Source organism: Drosophila eugracilis, unplaced genomic scaffold (genome assembly GCF_018153835.1).
Source record: "Drosophila eugracilis isolate 14026-0451.02 unplaced genomic scaffold, ASM1815383v1 contig_367, whole genome shotgun sequence".
Classification (NCBI taxonomy): domain Eukaryota; kingdom Metazoa; phylum Arthropoda; class Insecta; order Diptera; family Drosophilidae; genus Drosophila; species Drosophila eugracilis.
In genome coordinates this window covers 1,624,140-1,639,973 of record NW_024573224.1, presented here as the reverse complement: position 1 = coordinate 1,639,973, position 15,834 = coordinate 1,624,140, and the positions used below count along the sequence as shown (strand labels likewise).

Sequence of the window (15,834 nt, the reverse complement as noted above, 5' to 3'; positions counted from 1 at the left end):
TCCTCCGATTCCCTTATAGCTGCTGATCTGGACTTGAACATGGACATGGAAATGGACTAAATGCTGGACGTTTGCATTAGTCGTTGCTTCGGGCCAGGGAACAAAGCAGCAACTAGACATCCACAAATGCAAGTAATGTATGAAATTAAGACGTGTATACTCTCATGGTGGCCTTTCACATATCTCGTTCTTTCAGCATTGATTACATTATCTTTCCCTTTGGTTATGGTTAATTAATTTGAATTTAACATTAAATATGTTGCTGAAAGCATTTAATCGATGCTGTTTAAGTTAATAAGTAGTAAACGGTAAAGTAAACCGGAAATTGTTATATTGTTCTTAATCGTAAACTTATCTTTTGTTAACTAGGTTAAATTGTGCTTTACGTTAAGACATTATTATCTTAAGATTTTCTGAATATAACATGATTTACGTATTCGTGCTGGTATTAAGACCTAGTTAATTGTCACGTCCGATTTATTTATTTAGATAATAATTATTAATCATGGTATGGTATTAATGGTATTGGCATGACTTCCGTTAAGTTTTCTGTTTCAATCAATTTAAGATTCTTGAAAGCTCAATAATCCATTGGGTATGTAAACATGGTCTGAAAATATGTACATTAATAATTTAAAGTCTGTAAAGATTGATGGTAACTCTCGGCGTATACAAAAGCAAATTTCCAGTTCCACTTCGCATCTGGTTGCTTTTTCAATTGCCATTCGAGCGTAACATACGCACACACAGAGAGAAAAACATACACACACACACACCCACACACACACACAGCCAAGTCCGTCGTCCATCATCATTTTAGCATTGCAGATTTAATTTCGTCAAAGTGGAAAAGTCAACCGAAAGGTCGCCGGCGGCAGACTACGCACCAATGAGTGCCACACCAAAACACTCTGATTCCACCACCCCAACCAAACGAAAACGATTCCTCCCGGCCAAATACGCTCCATGCATATGCGTGTGACCCACAGATGGCGAAAAGGACCAAGGATAGCAGCAGCAACAGCCAGGACGAAAGTAAACATAAGGCGACCAACAGCCGCGGAGGGTTGCTTTACAAATTTCAAGAAAAACATCATCAAAAAATTGTATGGGCTTTGATGATTTTAAAATGTAATTTAATTAGGATTTATCTAGGGTCCAATCAGTATGAGAGTTTAATTATAAGTTAATTAGAGGGAAAATAGCAACTAACAAATGTATAAAGGAAGATTTAAGGAAACATTTTTTAAAACTTACACTTGCTGAGTTAGTAAATTAACTTGCTTACTTGCTAATTTCCCTAAGATAACCTTCACCTTTTTCCAATTACCACATTGGCATTCGCACAAATCCTGTCATGCCTTTCACATTTTCACCCCTGATTGGCTCCATAGATAGCACCTTGAAGTTTTCGTTTAACCCTCGACTCAGACCCAAACTTGAATACTAATGACATTTGCTATCTGTTCATTTGTCTGTGCTGTTTTCCATTTTTTTTTTTTTTCCATTCAGTCTGAGAGCTTGTCAAAGGGTTAAGCATTAGACGAGAAGAAAGAGAGAGGGCGACAGCTGCTTACTCGCTCTAACTAACCGTACTCGACACGTTCCACTTGGCTAGGTCAATATGCTGGCGGATTTGCTGTGCCCTGTAATTAAACACTTTTTATGGTACGGTAGAGAAGGAAGGCAAAAGATTCTCTCTTGATGATGAGCTAAAGGTGAATGTCTTCCTCTGGCCACCGCCAATCTCTCTTGGCAATCTATATTTCCCAGTTTATTCCACGAAATTAATGAGAATCTTCGAGTAGGCACCTGAGTTCATTCCTCTCATCGCGTCAACCAACTCGAAACGCTTTAAAGACCCAATTAGTCGCCTAACGTTTATTTCGGCCCACAGAACGGAGCTACCAATTTTCTTGTCATTTCCATTTAATTGACAACTGTTGGCTTTCGGCCTAATTGATGACTTGATGCCTTTATCCAACTCCTACTTTTTCTTTAGAATATTGACCCACTCTCACTCCTATCATTTGTTTTATTTCCGTAGAGCCTGCTAAACAAATAAATAAATCAAGATATAGGCAAAGAAGCACTTGGGTTTCCAAATGGATTCGAAATTGTTGCAGTCCATCCGTGAAGCTGTTGAGCTCGGCCCGGTCATAAAGTGAAGAATCCACTTGCCAAGTTGAGTACTCGAGGACCTCTGGTGTGGGCAGTGCATAAATTGTATAAATACATTTTCAGCAGCACATCAGTCATGGTCACTCCGAACAGGACCAAGCTGCAGTTCTGGTGGTACCCATTAAAATTCGATTTGAAAGGTATATAAGATGGTTGGTCATGGTGATGGTTCTTTCTCAGAAATGATTTGACATTTGTTAGATTTTATCGAATCAATATTGTCTTGTTAGCCTCTGTTACTGAATTATATCCAAGCTCCGGAAAAATAGCACTTTTAAGCAAAGTTAATATCAAAAAGTCACCTAAGAGGTATATCACATTCGTTACACTCAACCAACAAAATATTCTCACTTATTTTTGGTCGTTTCGAGAGCAATGAATTCACACAACAGAAGTAATCTGTGGAATTTTTCGGACATGATATCTCAGCCTGAACCCACATGGCAGCCATCAGCAACTTCAGCATCAGCATCAATGTCAGAGGAGGATGCACAAAATGCATTTTGAATATTTATGAAACATGTCATACCAACACTCTCCTCTCTTCGATCGAATGCCTGCACCAGGGTCATTATTCAAAATAATTGAGCCAACGTGCTTCCGTCTTGAGGATAGGCAATTCATGAATATGGAAACGAACATATAACGTATACGCCTCCTGGTCGGCTTAATAACAAAGTGTCAACTTCAACAGAAAATTGCCTGTGAAAATTGCTAGAAAAGAACTGCCTCCCAAATCTGACCTACCCATCATATAGCCTGTTTGCATTGTTAGTAATTCTTTTGTGGCTGTTAAAGGGTTTTTGAGTTATCCAATTTATTACAAAACTATTTGCTGGCCCAAAACAATGAAACGTGATCATAGCCGAGTTGTTAGGATTGCGGAAATCGAAATTGTTTGCTCGAACAATTATTGACAACTATGCTGTTTCATTCGAAATAGGGCATACACTTTTTATTATAGAAAACAGCATACTCTAATTTTTAACAAACTGTGTGAAAAGCTTTTCATTTTCTTTTATGATAAATTCTGAACTAATCTTACAAAACAAATGGTTGTTTTGTTAACAATTATCGCTATTTCACAGCCACTATAAAAATGTATTTCAAAATAGTTTAAATATAAATCTAATCCATAGCGATTTTCAGTCCAGTTGGCAATTATTTAGGCGTGCCATTCAAAATAAATTTATTGGTAAAACAAATAAGAATTCGACAATAATAAAACGCATAGCAACGGTGTAATCTAAAAATGCATCTTCACTTTTTAGGAAATTTTCAATTAAGAATTAGAGCGACAAACAAAAATTCAATTAGATGCCATGTCACAGATTTACTGTCATTCATGTTTTTGTACTTTTTGCATTTCGTTAAAAACCATTGAACAAAAGATTTATGGAGTAAATCAATAAATGCATTTGACAGGGAATTCGAGTGAGTCAGAGAATACAACAAATGAACTATGGCACCCAAAGTGTATCCCTGCCCCGACACTCCAATTCCCACCGCCCCCCAGCTAACCCTCCCGGAATCACTCGATTCACTGTCCACTTTTGTTCCTGCCGACAATACCCAAAAAGAGTCCGACAAACTAATTCAATCTTTGCCGCTTGTCCACGTTTATCACTGATTTTTTGTAACACCCCTCTCATCCTCTCACCATACCACTACCAAAAGCCTCTCCTCCCCTTATGTCAGTGTTTTACAGCGCAACGAGAGGGGGGCGAAAAGTCCATTTGTGTGAATTGCATTTTTATTTGTATAGAATTTTCATAGCTAGCTTCTCCTGGCATTCACACATGTCCCTGTCCTTCGGCCAGGATATTCGACTTTCCAGGGGCGGAAATCTGGATGGCGGCAGGAGGCGTTGTCTCGTGTTGCTTTGACAGTTTTTGGCAAACTGCCAGACGGGCCGAGCGAGCCACCGGCAATGGAGTGCACTCATCGAGAACAAAAAAGGCTGGATCGGATTGGGTTTAAAATCCGAAATACCCTCTAATTAAAAAAATGCAAGCGGAGTAAAAAGTAAAGCTGCCCAACAATTAAAGTATTTTTAACTGTTTGGATAGACAAACGTGTAATATGTTCTTCATTGTTTTATTCACTGAAATGTTAGAGATTCCTTACTATTTTAAAGACCAACAGCAAACGAGTAAATTCTGCTTATGTAATCCCACATTTATTTCATGATTTTATGCATGAAGTATCATTTATCAAAAATAATTGAATTAAACATCATTTCCATTCAACAGACACTAATCATCCTATCATAAATTAGCTATCAATTAAGCGAATTTTATGCCAAATTAGTTTACTGAATGCATTTATAAAATCAAAAAACAATAGAGCTTTTCATTCCAAATTTTACAGGATATATAGAAACAGAGTACTAGGGGATCAGATACATAGATATAGGGATATATACACATAGGTAGAGAGATAGGGAGACAGAGATAAAGCGAAGAATGCGTGCGGAAAATTTAGCACGCTCTACGTGCCATGGCGGCAAATAAAAAATTGAAGTAAATTTGGCAACTGGCTACAGAGTCGTTAGAAGGATCAGGAGAACGGAGAGACGGCTGCCAGGGAAACGCTTGGCGTCAGTTCTTGGCCCCATACCGCCACCCCCAATCTCCTTCGCCCTTCAACACACAATGAAATCCGCTCAAACCATGGGCTCCAACTCAAGTTCAGCAGTGCGGCAATGCAGTTGAAAGGACAGACCGAAATAGACATGGAATCCTGCTGCAGACATCCTGTCGCCAGACTATCGCCATTTTTTTCCAACTGCTGTATTCAGATGCAGCTTAGGCCATTAGCGTTCGTGTTCTTCGATTGGTAAGAACACAAGAAAACCATTGGGATTGTGGTGCTAAATGCGGTCAACTACAAATGGTCCTAAAACGTTTTCCTTAACAAGAAACGTTCTTCGGTCAGTTTTTAATAATTCGTCAAATCCCGTTAACAAAAAAAGTTAATGTGGAACGTTGTTTCGTTACTTTATATAGTACAGTAAAGATTTTCTATCTCGATAAAGCTTAAGAATTTTTAACTTAAGTTAAGCTTGCCTTAAAAGCGTCTTAAAAGATTTCGATAAAACCATATAAAAAACAAAATTTAAGAGCGTAAGAGTATGAACATGTAAGTGAACACTTTAAACATTAACCACAAATTATTGGCCAATGATTTAAGACTTAAAGCGAGGGCACCCATAGCAGCGACAACGTATACGCACTGTTGGACAGCACCAACAGGACCACCAACAACACCAAAGGCAATCGGCCAACGAGTCTAATGAATGCCCAACTATGGCCATCTGGGCCACAGTCAACCCACTAACCTGACTCGAGGCAGGAGGAGAATATACATTATGGTGGCTGGAAAAGCGTGGCCCGAGCAACTTATTAATATGCAGAGCAGCCAGCAGGTGTCTTTGCTACCGTTTTATGCCACAATTTGCGCCACGTGCGGCTGCTACTGCTACTGCTGGTGATGGTGCTGCCGCAGCTTTTCCTGCTGCTGACAAGGCTTTAATAATGCTGCCACTCGGCTGCGTTCGCCTGGCAGGCCAAAACGATTTCTTTGCTCAGCTGCAGCTCGAAATTAACAATTCGTAGCTCATTTTTCTGCCAGCAGGGTGGGCGTAAATCCATGGACCAATGACGAAGAACAGGGGGACCACTTGCAGCGACAATTAGTTGAGTTATTGGCAGCAAGTTGGTCCTGTGTAACCACCTCTCCAGCCCAAAATTTGGCCAAGCCAAGTAAATTTGTAGTCAGACAAACAGCAATCAAAGGAAAAACGCCCAAGGAAAAATGTTAGTGGGTTTTCATTCATAAGTATATGATTTTATAAAATGGTAAAATTGCTTTTACTCAGTTTTCATGGATCTCTTAAGATAAAAGAGTATTATTTCTAAATATTACAAAAGGAGAATAAAATCTTCATTAACTTATATTAAAAATGTAAAGCCTGAATACATTTTACTAATCTACTAACTAATATCTACTAACCATTTGCTAGGGGTGTTCTTAGGTATACCCCAAGCCCTCCGCATGTGGTATGATGATCGGCTTGTTAGCTGTTCATACCAAACTCCCTCGCTTGGCTCAAACTCAGCCCACATTCATCTCCGGACACAGTTGGGCAAAGGATTCGAGGCGGCTGCTGTCAACGCATAGTTGTTGGCCAGGACAACGGCAGGAGCAAAAACAGGAGCAGCAGGTGGAGGAGTTGCAGCAACCACACAAGCAACGTCCTCCCACGGACGGATGCTCATATGCACAGATGCTCTGACAGGTCGGCATACCTGGCCACAGGGCAACTGCATACTGGACTCGACTCTTCTGGTTGGTCAGTCAGCTGGCACAAGGACTTGCAACATGCCATAGTGACAAGAGGGGGAATGTGGAGCCAGAGGACCAAGTAGAGCCAAATGGATAAGCACAGGCAGATGATGAGCACTAAGCAAAAGTAGCAGTATTAGGAGGAAAATCGGAAGGAGGTAGTTGCAATCCCAGCAATCCACAAATTGACTGCTGAACATGTCAAGTGATTGAAGACCTCCTCGAACTCTTCACGACCAGGCCAAAATTGTCTGTCCGTTGTCATCGACATGAGGCAATTCAGTCTGCACTGCAGGATGAGAAGGCAAATTGAATCAATCACTGCACTAGGACAAGTCATCCAATTTGGATTGTCTATGATCTGATTTGGATTTAATGCAACTATGTTTTGGGTCACATTTAAACGAAAAAACAGCAAACTTGATATAATGAAATAATAATCCATTTATTCTTCTTTTTGAATTTTAAGAATATAAACTTTTGGATCTGAATTTATCTATCGAAGAAAAGCATGAACAAAAATGTCATACTTTCCCACCTTAAAACGTAATCCATCCTTTTGCAATTACTTTAAAAGGCAACAGCTGAAGAGGATGTAGACAAACAAAAACATCTCATCACAGACTCTCATGTTATCCACAGCCTCAATGACATTTTCATTAGGTTTTCCCTTTATGGCTTTGTGCGTATAGGTAACGCAATTTGATGAGCAACTTATTGCACATACGCAGTGGTGAACGGACCTCCGGCTCCATCCTGGCCATTCCCACGATTCGTTTTTGTTATTTTTTTGTTTTCTGTATTTTCCTGTGTTTTTTGTTGCCTTTTTCGGTAGTCACGGCTGTGTCTGACATTTCTTGATGTTACCTCTTTTTAGTCGTATTCAACTCTGACTGTAACTGCGACTGTAACTTGCACCGTTTGCCAGCAACAGCAGCGGCAGCAACAGGGACTAGGCAGAAGAGGAAGCTATAAACCTGCTCAATGCACAAGGTTTCGCAGCCGAGGGAAATGTCAACGAAAGCTACAAAAATGCAAAATACATTGACAAAAAGGGAGGAAAACCATAAAAACAAAAAAAATGGGAATGGGGAAATGTAAAGAAGAATTCACGCCAAATGAAATCTGCAACGAGTCTGACGCATTTAGCTGTCAGTTTGTCTTAGCGGAGTCGGTCGTTGGAAATGCCGTCGTCATGTCTCATTGTCCCGCTGCTCCTCCGATTCCGGCCAAAGAGGGAGAAGCCAAAGGATACTGACAGAAGAAGGAGGAAGACGAGCGGAGGCAAGAACGGTTATCCAACCAAACCGAGGCGAAGCGAAACGCAATGCGCGTAAAATAAACAAATTTCCGCAGACGACACTCAACTATGCAAACAGTAATTGGAGCAGGCAGGCAGAGAGGCGGGGCAGGCAACGAGGTGGGTGGAATCCAAGTCGAAGAGTTGAGAGAGAGATGCTGGTGGGTGGGTGGTATGGTTGGTGTAAGCTCAGGTAAAACCTTTAGCCAAAACCAAAAACTGAAACTGAAATTCAACGAAATAAAACAACAACAATAATGAAGGTGGGCAAGTTGATCATAGGGGATGTTTGAATCAAAGGATATCCTGTAAAATCCAAGCCGCTATGGGTTAAGAGTTTTTAAATTATGGTTTTAAATGTTTTTATCATCGATACTAAATGAGATAAAATATCAAATTTCTGAATGTTTAAAGGAAGGGCGAGATGTTCAAGTAAGAAAGAAAATCACAAGACTTAAATACCCATTAGCTCCACATTTACAGGGTATGCACAAGGAAATCGTAACTCGAAGCTAACGCTGGTTGGCGCCAAGGATGGCGGCAAGAGGATTCACAGGACTCACAGGATTCGCGCTGGATTCACATAACGCAAGACAGTTGGCAGTGGGGAAAACGGAACATAGCGGTAGCCAAAAAATAAGGAAAGGGTAACGGTTGTGGACCAGTAAGAGAGAAATGTTTCTGCAAATGCAATATTGTTATGCTGTAATGGTATAAAATGTATGCATATGTTTTACACAGGATACAGGATGCTGCAAACGAGACATGACCGTGGAAAGGACTATAGAGCTTGGCGGCGGCAACAAGGATCATAGGAACGGCAGGAAGCCGCCGCTTTGCTGCCTCCGTTTGCGGAAAATTAAAGAAAACAACATCGCGAAAATTCGGTATACGAAGGAAGTGCATTCCAGCAATGGAGAAACAAAGAGGAATGAGAAAACGAGAATGAAAATTGAATGAGAAACACAATTCCCATTTTGTCTCAGACTATGAAATAGATCCGGTTACTCTCGCCTGCTCGCTCTATCTCCGCCGTATTGAAGGAGAGCTTCTTACTCAAAAATTCTAGGCGCTTAAGGATCTCTAGTCGCACTTCAAATTTACTATTTCAGTCTGAGTTTTAAAGACTTCAATTATTAGGATAATTTAACTATCTTGATTTAGAAGTAATGAAAAAGGATGAATCTATTAAAATTCCCATTAATATTATAGAGTTACCCATTCATTTATCTGTAGCTAACAATTAACAAACAATTACAATATATGATGAAGATAACAAAGTACCTAAACTACACAAGTTTCTAAATTCCTAGTGAATAGATTTTTATTGCTAAGTGTAGAGCAACTTGTTAGTCTTATCTTACAAATTGGTAGAGAACGAGAATGGGAAAGATAGCGAAACTAAGCTGAATGAACTGCAAGTGAAAAATCCAATCAAGTTAGCCTAATTAAAACGCCCGACAAACAAACTCAATCACTGAACGCTTCTCGAGGGTCTCATTATTTAGTCTTTGTTTTAGCCCTTTTGCTGTCCCTTGTTTTGGCCTTTACTCTTGTCCCTCTTTTTTTTTTTGGCAAACACAAACAAAGCCGAGAAGGCCGAAAGAACTGAAACTGTAAACTATGCTAATTGATAAGGAACAAACTGCAGAAAGATAAAGAGAACAAAGTAAGCTAACAAGAAGGACTGGGTTAATAATTAACATTTTTATGTAATCATTTTTGAAATATTAAATCTAGATCTAGATACCTTAAACAAAAACTTGACTGCTCAATAAAATATTACTCTTTTCTATAACGAATAAGTCAGGAAATAAAAGTCAATATATAAGACTAGTTTTTTGTGATTGAGATGAAGAAGACTATTCTAAACATCATACTGCTTTGTATAGTTTTCTACGTAACACAGTATTGCCAAAGGCCTATAAAAAGTAACGAGATTGTCCCGCCGCCTCTGGATATTAAATCGCATTCAAAAGTGCTATCTGTGAACACATCACAATGCCAGATGGCTGCCATGGAACCCCTGTCGCCAATTGCGGTCTACTATATGACAAAAATGCCCATATATTCGTGCTTTATGATCCAGCTAATGGTTCCCGAATCTGTTGGCCAACGGAATTACTTATACTTGACTGCTACTACGAAACAACTTTGGCAGAAGCTTGGAGTTCGGAGATTAAGCGAAATCTACTGCGCCTACAATCGCTTCGAACGAATAGATGACTTTCGCAACAAGTACTTTGGCTACAAATACTTTCGCTTTAGTCGCTGGAATAATATAACCGAGGTTCAGCCGGGCAACATAACGATACGAGTCGTTTGCTGGTTGGACTTTGGTCATATAATTTATCATGATGTTCTGATATTCCTGCCAAATTCAAATAAAAGGATACAAAAATTTCCCACTTTAGAACCCGTGAAACGTCTTTCCGTTATTATCCTGGGTATTGATTCCATTTCCCACATGCACTATCGTCGTTACTTTAGGTAAGTTATATTTTGTAATACAAAATATACTATTTTATAAACCATTAATTAACAAAATAAAAACATCCATGCACTCCTATATTATCCAATTAAGAGACATTCAAACTTAAATTGAAAAATAAAAAAACATCAATAAAAACAACCTGGTTTTATCAGCCGCAAACAGTTTAACAAAAGCTAGCTATAAGTGTCCTTTTAAAATGGCTAATTAAAAACATGAACAATTTAATTGTTTCATTTAAAAAAGTCATGTAAAACATACATTTCCCCCTAGTCAATTCATGGACTATATAGACCGCCTGCCGCACGTCGAGATGTGGGGCTACAACCGTGTTGGTCGAAACTCATATCCGAATCTTATGCCTCTGCTGAGTGGACAGAGTGTGGATGAAGTGGAGTCCGAGAGAGGATGCTTCGGGGCAAACAAAAATATAAGCTTCGATCGGTGCAAGCTACTGTGGAATGATTTCAAGGCGGCTGGTTATACTACAATCTTGGGCGAAGACTCCCGCGTAGGTGGCACCTTTACTTACCTTAGGCCCGGCTTTGAGCGTAAACCCACCGATTATTATCTGCGAAGCGTTATGAACGAGATCCACTTAAAGACACAATATTCAGCCAAAGGACCAAAACATATAACCTGCTCAGCCAACCGAGTATATCATCATGTTCTTCACAACTTCTTTTACCAGTTGTTGCCCCAAATGCAGGCAAGTTGTTATGATAGGGGATTCTTTGCCTTTTTCTGGCAGACGATGGGCGTCCACGATTACTTTCAGTACGGCGAAAAGACAGACCTCCAGTACTATTTGATTTTAAAAGCGTTGCAAAACAAAAATATTCTCAATAGAACCTTGGTTGTCATTTTGTCTGACCATGGTCTGCGATTTGGTCCATTTGTGAAAACCTTTCAAGGCATGAGAGAGGTTTCATTGCCAATGATGGTGGCCATATATCCGAATTGGCTAAGTCAACAATATCCACTGGCAGTAGAAAATCTTCAGGCCAACTCTCACCGTCTAATGACCACATACGATATTCACGAGACTCTAAAAGATGTTCTGGACCTGGAAAACCTTAGCGACGAGCGGATACGAAACCGAACCATGCAACTAAAAAATGAACACAAAATCTCCTTATTTCTGCCCATTCCTGAGGAGCGAAGTTGTTTCTCTGCCCGCATCCCGCTGCACTACTGCCAATGCGAGGGTTTTATCAAGATACCTTGGAATGTACGCTTTATCCAGCGAATTGCCACGTTCGCAGTGGATAGGTTAAATAGTTTACTATTACCCTATAAGCAGTGTCATAAGCTGAAGCTGCTCAAAGTGGAGGATGCCTACTTGCACAATGTCAATGAATCGTTCACTGTACGCCTGGTGACCGAACCGGGAAATGGTCACTTCGATGCCACCGTCGCCAAAGACCAAAAATCTTTGCTGGGTCCTATCACAAGAACTGATCAATACCGACATCAGGCATATTGCGCCCAAGACGAGCCAATCGCTATTTATTGTTACTGTTCTTAGATTTCCATTTTATATTGCATTGCATCTTTTTAATAAATATCAATTCTCCTATCAATATTTATAAATGCAACCCATCTTTAAAACCATACCCAAAAAGTAACAGTTTCAATTCGAATTTCATAAAAACATAAGAACGAGATAATATTTATGACTTATTCATATATAAATACCCACATCTGCAATGGTGTTTTTTACGCAATAAATATAAATGAAATAAGGTCATCAAAACCGACACCATAGACTCATAAAAAATCACAACCTATGGCTGAGTAGTCCGCAGTATCGATTACAATCAACATTCAGATAAGTTTAACAATGCAAATTGGCTTACATATAAATGTTATTTTTTAATAAGAAAATAGTGGCAACCGCGGATAACTAGGTTTGATTGCTGAATATTTTTTTACGTTTAAACAGTATGAAAAAAATGCTACAAATGGAAAGTCAAGGCAAAAGAGCATGCTGAGATAACAAGGCCAAAGTACCGTTGTACCAAGAACCTGGAAGAGACAAAGTAACTGGCATTAGGATAAATGGCTAGCAAATGTGTTTAGATTTCTCTTAATTTCATTTACCGCACATAAACACCCATGCACTTAACCAAAGCTGTTTTTGCGACAAACTGTCAACAGATGGCGCCGCTGTGTCTCACCATGCATGCAAGCTAGAGATGTTGGCGTGTCACGAAGCTATGTTGGTCACAGCTCGTGAGTGGTTTTTTAAGTTATTTTCATATTGGGACTTAAAAGGAAAAACTTGACCAGTAGTATTTAGTATTTTTCAGCAGTTGATTCTCCTTTTGAGAAAAGACTAGCTTTTATATACAAAATAGTACTCACGTGATCATAGCTATGACAAACATAGCTATGAGAGACAGAGACAGTGCGACTGGCACACATATGGCGGGCATAAACATTTGTCGTCGCTCTGCTGTAATTAATAATAATTTGCATTCACAGTTTGCAGTTCAGCGCCCCGTGCGAGATTTCATTTTAATTAAATTATGTGCAGCCTTGTCAGCGGGTGCGAGTGGATGGGTGTGTGTGTGTGTGCCTGTATACATGTGTGTGGTGCCTGCTCAGCGGTTGAGGAGGCGTGGCTACTACAAGATAAAGCCTGCAAGTGGGTGATCAGGCAGTGGGTGGCGCTTGATGTTGGTTCTCTACTTGCAACATACCGCGTGCAGCATGCATAAATTATTAGCGCTATCTGTTGTCATTTAAGGTTCGCCTTAGTTTAGTTAAATTCAGTTAAGTTATGCGTGTCTGTGTGCGCCTGCAACACCCGCAATAATGGCAATAACAATGAGTCCAACCACGATAACCATGTTATCAGCTGCCACAACATGCAAGTCAAGTGGCGGGGCGGGCAAACAATGGCAACCAAAAGTTGGCAACCTGCATGAGTGATGACAACGTTTCGATGTAAGTTTAGATTAAATTTGTCTTAATTATGGATTAAGTCATTTTTAAATTTAAACAACAAACTATTTTTGGATAAGGGAAGGACTTAGCTCGTTTTGCATAATTATTAAGTGGTAAATATTGGATTAGATTGTGTTAAAGAAAAAAAACTTAATGTTCTCCTTTAAGATAAAACTTCACATTATTCAATTTCCTTTCTTTAAAAAAAAGTTTAGGTATTTAAAACATTTTAAAATGTCTACCATTCCCATCGTAAATTACGACACTAGCGTAGCAAAAACCCTTCATACACCTCCACTGCATGGCGCAACATGTCGCATACTTAATATCACGCATTCGAACCGTTGACGCTTATAACATCACAAAGCGCAAACTTCATTTTGGGAAACGAATGACCCTGTCGAGGGGCTAGGGCAAGGATAAGGGACCAAACCCAAACGGGTTAGAGACCTAGATGGAAGCTGGACTCGTGGCAAATGCCATTAAGAGCTTTTGACCAGAACGCGCCGTAAATCAAGTCACTTTAATTCAATAACAAGTTCCCCAGAGTGGCCCAGAGGTTCCACTAGCCGACTGTAACCATTTTACCCCTCCATGGCCCCTAAAATCCAGCACAATGTGCAGATGTTGCCATTTGGTTTCTGGCCCAGGCCGTGGACATTGATTTCGTTTATCTGCGATGCCAAATTATTCATTTGGGCCACAGACAGCCACACGGACATACAGAGACAGAGATACACATAGAGACACAGAGAGAGAGAGAGAGAGACCAATAGAGAGAGAGAGGGAGATATAAGCAATATTGGTTAGACCAAGCATTTTGCTGGCCAAGTAATTTGGCACAATTTGATTTCGAGTTTGGTCCAAAAACAATCGAAGCAAACTTTGGCTGCCTTTTGGCATTTCGAATTGTCTTCAATGTAATTCAAATGTTTTTCTTTGAGGTTGTTGCTGCTGCTGCTGCTGCTGTTGTTGTTGTTGGCATTTAATTTCCATTCGGCATAAAAGCCTATTCAACCTTGAACAAGTTTACACAATGCTAAATAAATTAGACAACGACAATAGCAACAACAAGAACAACAAAAATGACAAAGAAAACTTTCAAACTCTGCTCAAGTGTCAAGCAATTGTTGAATTTATGCTTTGCATTTTCCCTCCTAGATTTATTTGCTATGCAAATCTCAAGCACAATTAATAGCAATTATGGATCATTGAATGGGGAAATGGGAAAATGGAAAGAGAAAATGAAAGGAAGGAAGCCGTGGAAGGACGTGGACGACAAATTTCGTTTTTATTCAAACATTTTCTTGCATAATTATTGTTATTTATTGGTCAAGTATTTCTTACTTACTTCCCAATTGAGATTTATTACTGGGAAATGTATTGTCATCTGCTCTCAATGAAATTGAATAAATCATGAGATTGTCAATTCATCCGAATGATTTTGAACAGCTGAATATTGATTAGTTAAATGAAAAGTTCTTCTTCCATTATTAGTAAATACTCGGATTTTGAATGAAATTAAAACAGTTTTGTTTAATCTATGTAGCATATTTGTATATTTTATTAAACAATCTGTTGTGACAAGTATTTACTTTACGCATCAAATACATCTGATGCACAATATCCCACTGATTAAATAAAGATAATTTCTTTGGAATTGAATTTTAAATGGAACTCCGGGCTATAATCCATTTCCCCACTTTCAATCTACTCAATGTTGTTGACCAATTGTGGTTGACACAGACCAACTTGACTTCTGGGCAAACACACATACAAACTCGCATGTGTGTGTATAGATTATGATTTAAGTAACCGCAATGGCAGTTGCTGCTGCTCTACCACTAAAACCAACGAAAAGGACGCGTTTCCCAGCATTTTATCCTCCATGTTCCTTTTCTCACATCTCCAGCTGATTTCGCCACAATGGTTTTGGCTAATCGCACTGTCATTGCGTTAACCGCATTTCGTTTATTTGCCGCATTGCATTATATGACCAAATCGTAGGGTGGAAACTGTGGGTGGTGAGGTTAAACATCGGGTGTTGGCATAACAGCGATAAGAATGCTGCCACAGGGTTCATTCTAATGCGTTTTCCATCGCATATTTCATTATCAATTTGCATTGGAATCAATTTTCAGGGGAGCCAGGGGTATTGGGAGTATAGAGGAATGTGGCCAATACCAGAAAACCAATCGCATTTAGCCGATTTGAATAGTTTGCGGGCATCATTGGAGCTCTAAACATAGCACCAGAATATCGAACAATGTTTGCCTTCTACATTGCCCTGTCTGAACTTTGGATGCATTTTAACTGATTAGATTTATCAAATGGTCGGTGGTCAGAGGAGGGTGGGTTGAATTTGGGGCAGAGTAACTGCCATCTGAACTTGGCCGCAGACAAGTTTTGTATCTGACAGATGCCAAACTATTGGTCACTGAGTGATTGGGTAAAGATTTAAAGAAGACAAGGTCTTGATAAGAAGGAAAATATATTTTTTTTAATTTTAAGTATTATTGTACTTACAGTTGATATCTTGAATCTGCAAAAGAAGAAAGAAGAA

General features: G+C 39.4%; 2 protein-coding genes across 2 annotated transcripts in view; one reads left to right on the top strand and one right to left on the bottom strand.

Moving 5' to 3' along the window:
- Nucleotides 1-15,834, bottom strand: part of LOC108116345 (cadherin-87A) — a 58,704-nt gene that overhangs the window by 29,589 nt on the left and 13,281 nt on the right. Inside the window, 1 exon segment of the mRNA XM_017228159.2 lies at nucleotides 15,798-15,813. The gene's annotated coding sequence lies outside the window, so the exon portion shown is untranslated.
- LOC108116250 lies at nucleotides 9,681-11,847 on the top strand. The gene is made up of 2 exons (XM_017228040.2): nucleotides 9,681-10,318; nucleotides 10,593-11,847. Exons 1-2 carry the CDS (start codon nucleotides 9,681-9,683, stop codon nucleotides 11,845-11,847), a joined length of 1,893 nt encoding a protein of 630 aa, XP_017083529.2.

What these genes read in the sequence shown, in the direction of transcription:
- LOC108116250 (XM_017228040.2), top strand. Translation starts at nt 9,681, where the DNA reads ATGAAGAAGACTATTCTAAACATCATACTGCTTTGTATAGTTTTCTAC. An exon ending in CACTATCGTCGTTACTTTAG is followed by an intron (nt 10,319 to 10,592) that starts GTAAGTTATATT and finishes ATTTCCCCCTAG; the next exon opens with TCAATTCATGGACTATATAG.